This window comes from Scomber japonicus, chromosome 17, assembly GCF_027409825.1.
Source record: "Scomber japonicus isolate fScoJap1 chromosome 17, fScoJap1.pri, whole genome shotgun sequence".
In the NCBI taxonomy this organism is placed as follows: domain Eukaryota; kingdom Metazoa; phylum Chordata; class Actinopteri; order Scombriformes; family Scombridae; genus Scomber; species Scomber japonicus.
In genome coordinates, this window is record NC_070594.1 from 15,534,751 (window position 1) to 15,549,014 (window position 14,264).

The following is a 14,264-nucleotide window of genomic DNA, read 5'->3' on the forward strand; positions in this document are numbered from 1 at the left end:
GATCTGTGACGGCCTGCCACTCAAACACAGCTCCGTTGAGACACTGCACAAAGGAGGAGAGGAGGCTGGGAGTGGAGGGAGGAAGGGAGAAGGGGGAAGAAGCAGTGGAGAGGGGTGGTGGAGGTGGTAGAGAGAGAGAGGGTATCAATGTCTTTCTTTCGGGTGCCTGCTAGCTGCCGCTCTCTGGCTGTCTTCTTATCTCCCTACTCCTCACTCTCCTCTAACTGACTGGCTTTGGCAGCTGCTCCTCACTCCCCAGCTCCCCTCCCCTTTCCTTTTCCTCTATTCCCATCTCTTTCTCTCCCCCCGACCCCCACCCCATCTCTATTTCCTCCTGCCTTTATTTTCCTACCTGACCGAATGTCAGTTCATCTCTCTCTCTCATTTACTTCTCAAGACAGGAAGACTTAGTAAAAGATGAGAGAGAAAGAAACAGAGAGAGAGCATGTCAGAGACAGTCTGCAAAAGCATACACACACATACAAAAAAAGAGCTCTATATGAAACAGAGAAAAAACATGGTTTGTTGAGAAACATATGGATTGCACCAAAAGAGAAACTGAGTGGAGAAGAGGTATCGACAGTGAGGAAGAGCACATAAAACGGTGGTGCTCATAACTGCAGTTTTTAGTTTGTCTGGGCTATATCAGTGCAGTGCAGCTAACATACAGTACGCCGCAACCAGTAGCTCAGGAATAATCATGCTGTGCAGCTCCTGGTGTTTAAATTTCTACAGCATTCACCTCCATACTTCCACTCCCTGATCATAAACTAACAATGCAATTAATTAAAGGATAGCTTCACTACAACTACAAAAAACGTTTTTTTCAAACTTAAATCTTCAATATCTAACCATGAAGATGGTTTTTCTTTCATTTACCAGATTTTAAGACATAGATATATTTGTTTATGGTGGTTGCACACAAAAATTGACAGCAATTTTAGAAATGGTGTGTCACCATTACCAGAGAACAGTTTTATTGGGACTATTTAGTAGAATGTAGTGCCAGTAAAAACTATTGATTATAAGGGCTTTGATTTATCCAGTGTGAACACCATGAATCAAACTCTATTAATTTCCATTGTATTGGGGTGGTGGCAGAATATATATTACAGAAACAGATATGTCAAAATCTTGGCTAGCAGAACCTAAACTATCTTCATGGCTACTTACCATAGAGTGCAATGAAAAAAAAACTTCTCTGCTGCAATCTAATCCATGTGAGTTTGCTGACTGAACAATATGCAATGTGAAAAGGTGTCGTTTCACCCAAAGACAATTATTCGCTAAGCATTTTAGCATCTTTCAGCCCATTGTTTTGGTTATAACAGCCCACAAATTTAACACTCAGTCTCACTGCTCACCAGTGCTCCACAGTGATTGACAAAACAATCCAGAAAAAAGAAGCTTATACAGTAGAGGCCAAAAGAGACCACTTGTCTCAGACTTTTGGATCCTACTGTATTACATAAAGGAGAAAGATAAAGGAAGGACAGAAAGCAAAGAGAGGACAAACAGACATCGGGAAACAGAAAAACAGGGGCGTGATCCCCAATAGCTGTGATGGACAGTAGGAACAAAAGTTGGCAGTAAGGTTGAGGTGGAGTAAAGAGAGAAGAAAGGAGTTTGTGGTGGAAGAGAAAGAGCACACTCAGCAATATGGATCCATAGCCTTAGGTTAGTGAAGACAGAGAGAACTCTTCATCAGCACCTCGACTGCTGCCGATATCGCTGAGTCATCATCGCCCCAATACAAAGCTGCAGGATAAAAGAAGAAAAAAAAACGCCTTCCTCTTCATCACCACCAACATCATCATCACTTTCATTATCACTCATCAGCCTTGTCATTACCACAACACAAGATAAAAGCTATCGTGTGTATCATTCAATATGAGGGAGCACAGACATATTCACTTTTAATTCACTTTCTAAATGAGTCAAACTGTTGGTGGAGTTCATCCCTTTAACTCTTCTTCCTAAAGCCTTGTGGGAGAAGCCTGGAGCTATTGGGCATCTTTCCCAGCGCCAGCCTTGCACCTGCCCCTGGCAAAAACAGAATAACTATGCAAAACTCTCTTTCACTCGTGCAGGCTGCCTCTCCTTCCTTGTTTCCTCTTTCCCTCTTTCAGTTTTTAATTAAACAGAAGCAGAGGGCTGCAAAAACCTGCTACTAATTACACAGCCACTGCGTCTCTCTCTCTCTCTCTCCCTCTCGTTTCTCCTCTCCTCTCCTCTCCTCTCCCTTCACTTCTCTCTCTGTCTCTTCCATACTTTGAGCTGGGCTGGAGCTCCGCCAACAGCCTGTGGAATCACTTACCAGCTACCACAATGGGGGAGAGCGGCGCGCACACTTGTCCGCGTGTACGCACACAAACATACAAATCCGAGAAACCGCATGCGTAAAGAAGCACTTTTGTGCGCGTGGACAAACTCATTCACAAGTGAAAATGTGAAAAATGCAGACTGGCACAGGTCACACTCAGAGACATCCTGACACGCTTGTGCTGATTCACCATTCCATTTAGCAGCTTTGCTTTCACAGTGTAACTTTGTGTGTGTGTGTGTGTGTGTGTTTGTGTGTGTGTGTGTGACAGGCAGGGTGATCAGCTCCCTAATGAGAGAGAACACTAATCATATTTCACACTGACACAAACACAATCACAACATCTGTATCAGCTACGGCCCGCCCTCTCATTCCTCTCCCCCTTCCCTCGAATGCACAGTAGCATCCCTCCCTCCTCACAACTTTCCCCTCAATGCCCTGCTTCCCCTCATAATTCCTCAGTTTCCAGCCTCCTATCACTTCTTTTTCTCTCATCTCTCTCCCTTGCCCTCTTTCTCTTTTCCCCTCTATGGGGTGATCAAGCAGACATCCGTTGAATACACAGAGATAGAAGCTTGATATGAAGTGTATGTCCCCCTACTCTCCTTTCTATTATCTCTTCCTCTGTCTCCCTTCATCAAACTATTTATATTTTCTTCTCTTTCCCTCCTTTCCATCTTAATACAGCCCACTCTTATTTAAACATGTGCTTTGAGGGGGTAGCGGTGACACTGTAATTTAACAACAGGTCGTCCAATCCATCACACAGACAATGTACACTCAGTGCTGCCGTGCACCTGAGTCTGCGGGCGAGTGTGTGCATTCATGTCTGTGTGTCTATGTGTGTGTGTGTGTGTGTGTGTGTGTGTGTGTGTGTGTGTGTGTGTGTGGATGTGAGGAGCAGTTGGTGTGTTTGAGTAAGAGACAGCAAAAGAGTAAATCAGTAAGAAGCAAAAGGAGGCAAAGGATGGAGGACAGTGAGGAAGGGAAGGAAACGATGGAGGAGATAACACAGTGAGTGATACAAAGACAAGTCTGGAGTCACATCCACAGAGGAAACACATAATTATATCTTTGAGCAGTGTTGGACAGAGGAGGGAGTGATATAACAGGAGTGGTAGCTGGATAATAGAAAGTAGACAGAGCAGATAGAGAGATGCAGCTTAAGCTAAAGTAGCTGGACAGCAGGAGTGGGCGGGACACAGAAGCCCCCTCTGCTGCAATCAAGCCTCTGTCACCATCTGGACGCCATTTTAAAACCATCAGCTCTGGCTCCCCATGTAAACAAGGGCGCGACCCCAAACATGCTCCCCTCACTAAATGGGCTCTTTCTGGCAGCTGCAGACCCCAAAATGGCTGACATTGTGGGGTGAGAATTGGAGCCAGAATGGCTGACTGACAGCGTTACAGAGGAGGGTGTTCTGTTCTTCATTACTGCAGCATTTCTGACTGTGTACAAAAGATGTTTGTTGTCATTTATCCAGACTATATTAACGCTGCATGCAGCACTCCAAGATCCAGAATGGATGACTCAGAAGAAAGGATTCAATCATATATAATAATTTATACTTCACTGTTTAATTTTTAAATTTACGCCAGTTTGAGGACAGATAAACAAGATATGAAAATTGTGCCAGATTATCAAGAGAACTCAATGATGGTGATTTTTAAATATAAAACTATTGAGACATTTATTTGTATGGACCTAATAATCATGACAATGAATATGCTTGTATTACATTTTTGTGTGTCTACATCCAAAATCTAATAACATGGCAACAAGATCCATTTCTTTCCATTTAGTGAGTAAAGTAGTAGTGGGTAGAAGATAGAGTAGTGATGCACGGTTATAAAGATTACACCTACAAAATAGTTTCATTATGAGTATAGTCCACATATTTATTTAAAATAAAGCTTTGCTACTGTGGCCATTCTTCTAAGTATTCAACTTTAATTGGTATTTAGATTAACACAAATAAATATACAGACAAGGATTACAAATGGCAGATTATTGAGAATTAGGATGTATTAGTGTGAGACAAAGATAGAGAGATAGAGTTTATGACAGTGAAAAACAGAGGAAGCATGTCAGAGGGATGTGTGTATTCCTACTGGGATTGTGTGTGTGTGTGTGTGTGTGTGTGTGTGTGTGTGTGTGTGTGTGTGTGTGTGTGTGTGTGTATGTGTGTGTGAGAGTGAGAGAGAGAGAGAGAGACACAGAAAGGGAAACAGTTGAAGATCTGATACAAAGTTCAGATACGCGCACACATGTGCACACACACAGACACATATCACAGACAGCAGTATGATAATGACATGGAAATGATATGGTAATGATATGGTAATCTGGCAACATTATTCTGCCCACCAGAGACTAGGAGGGAGAAGAACCTGCCACAAACTGCTCGCACACACACGCAGACACACGCAGACACACACACACACACAGAGCAATGCACAGGGATAAGGTGCAAGCTATGGACTGACATGGCAAAGGAGAGTTAGGCCTGTGTGGGGGAAGGGGTGCACAGTTGTCAAAATGTTGATGGTCTGAGGAAGTATTTGTTATTGACTGCCAAAGTACTTTGTTGATTACGCATACAATTTCTGCAGAAAAGCGTAATGTAACACACTGCAAAATTCTTCTTAAAATCTACATACACACACACACACACACACACACACACACACACACACACACACACACACGTATTAACTCAAGGCCTACTTACTAGATTTCATCTGGAGCTTTTCAGTCTCATGATCTGTGATGACAGCTGAGCAAAGTCCATCTGCTAATGAGGGCGATGAAATTGTCTGAAAGAAATCAAATAAGTGGAAAGAAAGAAAAACTATTTCAAAGATCAAGAATGAAGCTTCACACGTATGCACAATTATAAACATACTGTACATACATTGCAGGAGAGGTGTTCAATAAACAAAGACAAATCTGAGGCTTTAAATTTAAAAAAAAGTTGAGTGAAAAGCACTGGATGGTCTGGACCCAACATTGAATCCAACACTGCCACCCTCTGGATAAACCTCTATACTACACTACTTACAGCTTACAGTATAACTAATATAGTGATTGTACAAAAAAGGAGAAATGATTGTAACTTAAATAGAAGTTACGTTTTGTTGTTTAGGAATTCAGATCATGTGACTTTGTCAATAGTGCCAATAAGATGCCTATAAAACATACAGCAGTATTTAGTTGTTTTTTTTAAAAAAAAACAAAAAAAACCTAATTAATAATGTGGCAGGGAATATGTTCACAATAATTTAGTTTTGCGTTTGTCTTTGATTTACTGCAGAATTAAACTAGTTATTTTTAATGTAGGCTAACTATTTTAAAACAAATTGTTTAAATAATCAGGTAGGGTATACATCATTCAGTTGATCATTTATGTGAAACGAATGAGTAATGTAGGTGAGAGAAATATAAAAACAGACATGTAACCAAAAACAAAGTTGAGCATTATCATTAGTCACAAAAAACGCATCGCTACCTAAAGCACGTTACCCAATTTTTTCAAAATATTGCTATACACATATTGTGCAGACTACATGACAATTTAACAAACTTAATCTGTTGAGGCCCCGGAAAAAGCTACTAGGTGGACCTTGAGTTTTTGTTTTGTTTTTGTGGGGAAATAACTAAACTTTACCACACAGTTACACAGACATCACCATCCCTTATTTCCTCTCCCCCCTCCCTGGTTGTCACTGTTTCCCTCGCTTCTTCCCTTTAAGTGGCTGTGATTGACAGGTGGGCTATATCCATGCAATATCACCCAGCGCACGTTCCTATTCCCTCCTGGAGCCTTCATCCGCCGGTCAAATTAACCTTCCGTGCCAACGGGAGGGGGCCCTGCGTGGGCCAATCAGCAGGTGATTAGGCCGGGGGTGGGAGGGGTGAGGGGGTCACCGCGATGGGGCCATCGCCAGCCTGATTGGTTTCAATCAGCGGCCAGCCGCAAGGACAGCTGGGAGCTGAGCCGCAGTGAGCGCTAATCAACGCGTCCCACAGTGAGGCATGAACAGTCACGACACACACACACACTCACACACACACACACACACAAATAGATTGATGTTTGTGTACACCTACACACTGACAACACGGATGTCACTGTGTGTACACATTCACACAGAGACAAGAAACACACAAATACACACAGCAAGACATGGGAAGCAGAAATGAACAGTCAAGACCGCAACAGATAAACTGAAATCCCCATAATGGAAAAACCAGAGAAGAGAGAGAGAGAGAGAGAGAGAGAGAGAGAGAGAGAGAGAGAGAGACATATTCAGAACAACTGCAGAATCTCCCAATAAATTGAATGACTAATTGCATTGGATTCGTTAATTTGACCACTGGCAGATCTGATAGAGGCCTGTGACATTGGTTAGCGATGCTCTGTCCTACAAGCCACAACAACACAACTCCTGTGATGTCTCAAATGTGGAACAATCCAGATTCTCTCCGCTATGTCTGAGTTATGCTAATTCTTGTTCAAATCTCAGTAAAGCACAGTGTACAGCAACCAGTGATCAGATGAGAGAAGTCACAAAGAGTGTATTATTGCTCTTCTCCAGTGAGTTACAAGTGGAGAAGACACACTGATCTGCTCTGGTTTATATTTGTGACTGCCAGTGTTACTGGCTTCTTTCGTAGTGGGAGGGAGCATTGAGAGGAATGTCTTGAGGGCTACCAGAGCAATAGGAGGAAGATAGTGTGTGTTTTTTTGTCCTTCAATGGATTCATCTGGGATCAAACCCAACAATGAGACATGCTTGACACAAAGGCTCTGTGTCCAAAAATGTGAGTGCCACCAGCTCCCAACCAAAAACAAATAAAAAAAGATTATTCCATTGTAGTCACATGTTGATAATAAATGTATGTGGGTGCAGAAAAGTTGGTACTTCCTTATTATTAGGCAGTAAGACAAAATAAGGAAGAAGGCATTTTATTGGGTTATCTTGCACCATTAATCATGATTTTCATGTTTACACAATGACAAGATGCCAAGCAAGAACAGGTACTTTTTTGTATTACTCAGAAAAACAAAACAAGGAAGAAAATGATCTTACAACTGATTGTACGGCACCTTTGAGTCATCATCACTTGCCCTACATTTTTACAGAATGACACAATGCCCATTTTGAACACTAGTGACAAGTTAGTTCAGTCAAAATCTTCTCTTCACGTTTTTCACCTTCATCAAGTATTACAGTATAAAACAGGAAATCTCAGAGCAGTATAATAATCATTTCACAGTTTACTTGAAGGTGTAAAGACGATTAGCAATTGTCAGACTTTAAGAGAAGTTTAGATTATATTTGCCTTTCCCTGACTAAGGTTTGTGTGATATGATTTCAGTCCCTAGACACACATATATCTAAATTGATACATAACCATGGAGAAACAGATAATCATATCCAAATCCATAATAATCCATAATTGTACCAGAATGATTAGAGAGTGAAGTACTGATTCTTGTGAAAACAACCTTTGACACACCTCCATCACTGTGTATTTGATGGAGGTAGTTTTGCAATATATGGTGTTTTGTCATTAAATACCTCCAATATGACATTAAGAGCTGCCACAATTCATTGAAAAATAAATTAATCCATTAGTAACAATTAATCAAAAACAATTTTGAAAATCAGTTATTTGTTTCAGTAATTTTTAAGCATCAACTGTAATGATTTGTTTTGTTTTACTATTGTGAATCACTTTGGTATTATGATGGCATGCTTAAATATCTCCTTAAATCTCTTTTATTGGCATTGTGGTCATTCTGCAGCCTAGTAGGCAGTAGGTTTGAGTCTGGACAAATAGAGAATGACCGTGGGCTAGAGCTTATGGTTGGGTTCGGTGGATCTGATGACAGTGGCTTGGACGCTGATGACTCCACATCTAAAGCACGGTTTTGGAGTCCTTCAGAGCTAGATGAAGATGAGACCAAATTCAGAGCACTCAAACCTTCACCCAAGGAATGGTTCCTGACTTCCTGGCGGAACGCACTCTCTGTATTTGCTTCCTGCTTAAACAGAATAACGTAACACTTTGTGAAGAACAAACAAAACAGGATGCCGTAGGCTGAGAGGAGGATGACGACCATCTCTACTGCTGGAAGGTATTTGCCTGTGACAGTGACATACACTGGGCCAAAGATGATCCAGCAAATGAAATAAATCAGCATACTAAAGGTGATGAACTTTGCATCATTATAACAACGAGGTAGATTTCTGCCCTTGAAAGCAAGGCCAAAACAGATTAAAGCTAAAATGCCATTATAGCCTAACATGGCACCAAATGCAGCAAATGACTTTTCATTGCAAGAACGCAGACGGAACATTTTGTCTTCCGTTGACTCCCATTTGGATTTTGGAGGCTTAAATGCAAGCCACAAGGCACAAATGAGAACTTGACCTACCATGCACAGTGCAATAATGATAAAGGGCTGGTAGAGCTTTTTCAGGACTCTCTGAGTGCTGGGGTCAAACTCAAAGGCCAAGATGATCTTCAAGGACTTGACCATGATGCAGGAGACACATAGGGTGAAGCTCAAGCCAAACATTACCTGTCGAGCTTGGCACTGCCAGTCAGTGGGTTTACCACCAAATAATATCACACTCACAAATGTGCTGAGGAGAGAGAAGAGGAGGATGATGCAGATAGGGCCGACACTTGCACGCACAACAGGGGTATTCCAACGTGCTAAGAAGATGATCCCAACAGTAAGGGTAAGCAGTGCTCCCAGAGCAGTAAATGCCAGCAGCGCGATATGATACCTATCACGCCAACTCAGGAAAACAGTTTGCTTGCGGTGACAGATTTCACTTGAGTTGGAGGAGTAATGAGTATCAGTATTACACATTTGACACTGTGTGGCATCTGCAAACAGAGAAAGAATGCTCATTATAATCTTAAAGTTGGATATACAATTCCTCATAGTTGGCAAAGTGATATGTTTGTTTGGCAGTCATCATTGTTTTTTTTATTGCATAATACAGGTCATCAATGTCAGTGGTATTTACTTAAGTCAGATACACACCCGTTGTGTTGGAAAAGTGGTTCACAGGGCAGGGGTGGCATTCATAGCAGCAAACTGGCGAAACCTCAGATGACTGCTTCCTATAACCTGGTTTACAGGTGTTAGAGCATCTGGAAGTCACTTTTCCCTGAGAAAAGAAAGAATCCTCATTATGCACTTTCTTAATAGAGTTAATAAGTAAGATACAATCTTTGAGAAAGAAAGCTTAGATGATGATGATGATGATGATGATAATGGTAGAAATACTTAACTTTTGAAAACACAACTAAGGGTCAACAGCCATGCCAGTGGTTCTTTGGGCTATACCATAACTAGGCACAGTCGACCTTGTGGTGGCCATAGAGTAAAAGTCAGGGGGTTGCTAATGTAACTAGCATTTATCCTCCAGCAACTATTAATGTCTGTACAGAATTTCATCCAATCCATCCAACAGTGTCTGAGGCATTTTCATTTGGACTAAAGTGGTGGACCGTCCAAGTAACATATGCATGGATTCACATTGTTAACATGGCTACATGGCTATAACTGTGTGAAAAATGACTATTGAGAGTAAGGATACATAGAATAGAAATTTAATAGTGATAAATAAATGATAAAAGAGTCAGTAGAGTCATTAGAAGAAGGTCAATACTTACTGTGACATTATTGACATCTTGATATGCTTGTGTTGAAGTGAAATTGAGCGTCTTGTTTCCTATGTCATAATTAGCCACAATGTAGTGCACGTCCACGAAGGTTGATGCATCTTGCCTCCACAGGATGACATCATATCCTGAGTTGATGTCACCCCTGTCGTCGAATTTATAGTTTTGCCCATCCATGTGGAACGTTGCCTTCCTTAAGGCTCCTCGTACCTGGAAGATTAAAATGTTGAAAACGTTGTGAATTTGTGATCAAAAAGAATTCCATTTTGACATTACTTTCATTTTAAGTCATATTACTTTACATTTAGTCATATATGTGTGTGTGTGTGTGTGTGCGTGTATTCACCTCCAAGGGCTGTAATCTTTCCTCCGTCTTACAGTCCCTGTTGACGCAAAGGTCCGCAACAGCCTGAGCAATAGCTCTGACTGCCAACTCAACACTGAACACAGCATATGGATATATCCTCTTTATTAGTACCTCATTGGCTGTGTCATCAGCATATATATTGTACGAGCGTTTCACCATTCTGAGAGCACGGTTACGATTAGAACTAGTTTCATTTTCTTGCTGTTGTTCCTTAAGAAACTTATACAAGAATGAGTTGTTCTTGTGATGGTCAGGGTTCATATCGAGATGACTAAGGTATTGGTTAAAATTGGTTGTGTTTCCAGTTTTTAATGTAATCCCAATGACTGTTCCCACATGATTTAAAGTCCAATTTCCCAATACAAATTGTGATTGTGACCAATTATCACTGGCAACCCAAACTTTCTCCCTGCCTCGAGGATCTTTGAGAAGACTGGCAAAAAGATACATCATATGGTGAGGTTTGGCAAAGGACACGATGACCTTGACTTTTTCATTTTCAGTAATGCTTTTAACTGTAGCTTCGATGCGGTCCCTGACTTTGCTGTCACCCAGAACATCTGGGATGATAGAGGTGAAGGCAAAGCAGATGTTGTTTTCTGCTGCATAGTACTTGAGGCGTTCAAGTGCATAGCGGCCGTAGTCACCATCAGTTGTCACTATGCCAACCCAGGTCCATTGGTGGTTTTTGAGAATCTCGATGATGGCGCGTGCTTGATGATCGTCCTCTGGCACCGTCCTCATAAAGCTTGGAAAACGGTTCTTATCACTCAGGAGACCAGCGGTTGAACCATAACTTATCTGCAGAAATGTTACAAAATACCAGTAACATAAGAGAAAGTGCTACATGAAACATTTTGTTCAGTATTAATATATGTACTTGATATCTTTTAAACGTATAGTTTGACAATTTGGAAAATAAGATTATTCACTTCCCTGCTGAGAATTAGATGAGAAAATCGATACCACTCTCAGCAGTCAGTTAAGCTGCCTTTAGATGATCAAAAATTTGCCCCCCGTTCATTGTGGGTTAGAGTGCCCCCCTCACCTGATTAAATGTGTTGCTTCATGCTACGTCACAGACCATTGTTATCTCATTGGTTGCCCTTTGAAAGGTCAACTGTGATTGAAGTTGAAATAATTTGAACTTTTGTTGCAGTTTTGAACACCAAGGGTAGCACTTCTGTATAGTTGGGCAACACCGCTCTCCCCATAGGAAAACAATGGCATAGCCAGCGCAAAGCGGTTTCATGTGCGGGCATCTTTAGCTTTGCTTGGTATAAAGTCTAGAGGCAGGGGGAAGCAGCCGACCTGACTCTGTCTGAATGTCCAAATTCTATCAGCATCTCTAACTTGCTATATCGATTTTGTTTAACCCACACAAAAACGTATGTGTAAAAACAACTCATGGTGGCTTTCATTTCTTGACTGGGCAAAGTAATTTCCTGGAAGTTAAGAAGTAAGTTCCTGCACCTGGCCAAGAAATAGTGTAATATGCTGTAACATGTTTTTTGTATGTTTGTTTTTTGGATAGAGTCAGATTAGCTGTTGCCACCTTCTTTGAATCTTCATGCTCAGCTACAGAAACTGTGTGCTAGCAGTAGCTACATATTTAGTTGATAGATACTTGAAGTGGTGAAGAGTGGTAGCGATCTCACTCTGAACAAAAAAATGAGCACACAATCTTTCATTTAACATTTAGCAGCTTGTCAAGACATGATCAAATCACCTTAGTCTTACCTGAGGGATATACTCCAGGTTGAGTTGCCTAGTAACTGCTATGGATATCTCTGAGTAGTAATCACCGACAACAGCCAACACAGGTGGAGAGGGCTCCTCGGTTCCCCACCGTCCATCTGCACCTGGATTTTAATAGATATATTGTTATGTTCTTTATTTTCAAGATTTGGATTTACCCAAATAATTATTATCACCACTGTGACAGTAATCAATGCATTACTTTGTATTTAAATATACATTATATAAAAACTATACAGAATATATAAAAATGTAATAAATATAAATAATAATATATTCTCTTCATTATTTTGCCATTTTACATTATAGTATTAAAGCATGTCCCATCAAGATTCAAATGTAGTCATAATCAACAAAAGAATGTTATCTTGGCAGGTTGTGAGACTTTGTAAATGGAAAAGACTTCAATATTTACTTAACACTTCATTTAAAACTGCACAACAAATATCTACAAAACTATTAATGTGGTGCACCTTCTTTGTTTTTGAGAATGGAGGAGCATATTGTAAAAATAACTTTTATATGTATATGTTAGAGATGTATGTTGGTGTTAGTGTGTTAGTGAACTTAGACATGTCAGCTAACATTGAAACATTTTTTGAGAACCGTGGCTAATTTTTAAAAACTTTTTTCCTCAAAAGGTGACAACACAGGGTCTTCAATAATGTGTTAAAATTGTTTTTGGAGGAGAAGGGGCCATGATTAGGACAATTATGATCAGAGAGAGATGATAACTATGTGTAAAGACAACAAATTGATGTGCTATGTATCCCAGTAATCCCAAAGTTCTTGAAGTACAGTTATTGATGGATGTTTATCATGACTGATTCTTGAATTCATTTCTACTCACAGTTTCTCTTCATGAAGAACAGGGTTTGTCTCAAGGCAGTAGTAACATCCGAGCAGGAGTCCAATATCATTAATCCAAGAGTGAGGTTCCCCAATTCATTTCTCTTATTTATCTCCTCCACTGCGTGCACCATTATCAGAGATTGGACCAGTCGAGCGTCACTGAACCTGTGGGATCAAATCGCACATATTTTATACATACACAGCCTAATTTAACTCACACATTTATACATTTACTGCTCAGTGTGCTTCACATAAAACACCCATCAGGATAAAAACATACCTGTCACAGGTCCTTGTATCACTGCCATCTTCTCCAATGCTCACATTCACGCTTTCATGTATCGGGAACAATCCACCGATAATAATGTCACCTGGAATTGTGACATTATTGACACCTGTGGTACTAAAAAACTGGGCCAGAAAAACTGAGGCAAAGAAGTAGAAACTAAAGAAATGTTTAATGTTCTCCATTTGCTCATTTACTCAGCAAACATCTGTTTCAAAGTATCTCTGATTTCCAAGTCTCCTCTCAAACACCAGTTGTAAATGCCTGCAGAATTGTCTCTCCGGTGTATTTATAGACGACAAAGCTGTCTGAGACTTTCTTGAAATACAACTCGTCTCTTTCCTCATCTTTTTATGAGGTGTCACTTAGTGTAAGCCATGAGGAATGTAGAAAATGCTGCAAGTTGACTTTGTGGAGATAAAACTTTGATGACCATTTAGTGCAGATGTGATCAATGGTATCAAAGAATCAGCATGGAAACATCTCCCCCAGTTCCCAGGAACACAAAGCAAGAGTTTCCTCAAGGAGCTAAAAATACATACGAGCTAAAGGAAGTAAAGAAGTCTACCTAATTTATAAACAAACTCTGGCGTTACTTTCTATTTGTCTGCATGATTTAATCAAATCAGGAAATATGTTAGTTTGTCCCTTTTGGCTCATCTCCAATGACTGTCTCACCCTATCAAAACACAATTAGAGCTCTAACTTTAGAAAGTATTCTATTTCAAAACAACAGAGCAACAAATGCTATATAGTACACTGATTATAGATCCAAACTGATTAAAATAATTAAAAATGAATAGCCTTCAAACCCCACAAAAAGAGTAATAGAAAGTAATAGTTCAAGTATTGTTCTTGCATACAATTTCCAAACTATCCAATCCACTTTATTTTGCAGATTCTTAATTCATATGCAAAAATATTAAATTTCCTTATTAAATAAATGATGTAATGCTGCAATATTAAA

The 14,264-nt window shown here is 40.3% G+C and overlaps 1 protein-coding gene across 1 annotated transcript; it reads right to left on the bottom strand.

Moving 5' to 3' along the window:
• Nucleotides 1-8,073: 8,073 nt before the first annotated feature.
• Nucleotides 8,074-13,319, bottom strand: LOC128376825 (G-protein coupled receptor family C group 6 member A-like). Its single transcript, XM_053336679.1, has 7 exons — nucleotides 13,292-13,319; nucleotides 12,142-12,263; nucleotides 10,578-11,202; nucleotides 10,381-10,520; nucleotides 10,026-10,244; nucleotides 9,391-9,517; nucleotides 8,074-9,230 (listed from the first exon to the last, which is right to left on the bottom strand). Exons 1-7 carry the CDS (start codon nucleotides 13,317-13,319, stop codon nucleotides 8,074-8,076), a joined length of 2,418 nt encoding a protein of 805 aa, XP_053192654.1.
• Nucleotides 13,320-14,264: the final 945 nt, after the last annotated feature.

What these genes read in the sequence shown, in the direction of transcription:
- LOC128376825 (XM_053336679.1), bottom strand. Translation starts at nt 13,319, where the DNA reads ATGGCAGTGATACAAGGACCTGTGACAG. An exon ending in ACCTGGAGTATATCCCTCAG is followed by an intron (nt 11,203 to 12,141) that starts GTAAGACTAAGG and finishes ACATTTCTGCAG; the next exon opens with ATAAGTTATGGTTCAACCGC. An exon ending in CCACTTTTCCAACACAACGG is followed by an intron (nt 9,231 to 9,390) that starts GTGTGTATCTGA and finishes CTCTGTTTGCAG; the next exon opens with ATGCCACACAGTGTCAAATG.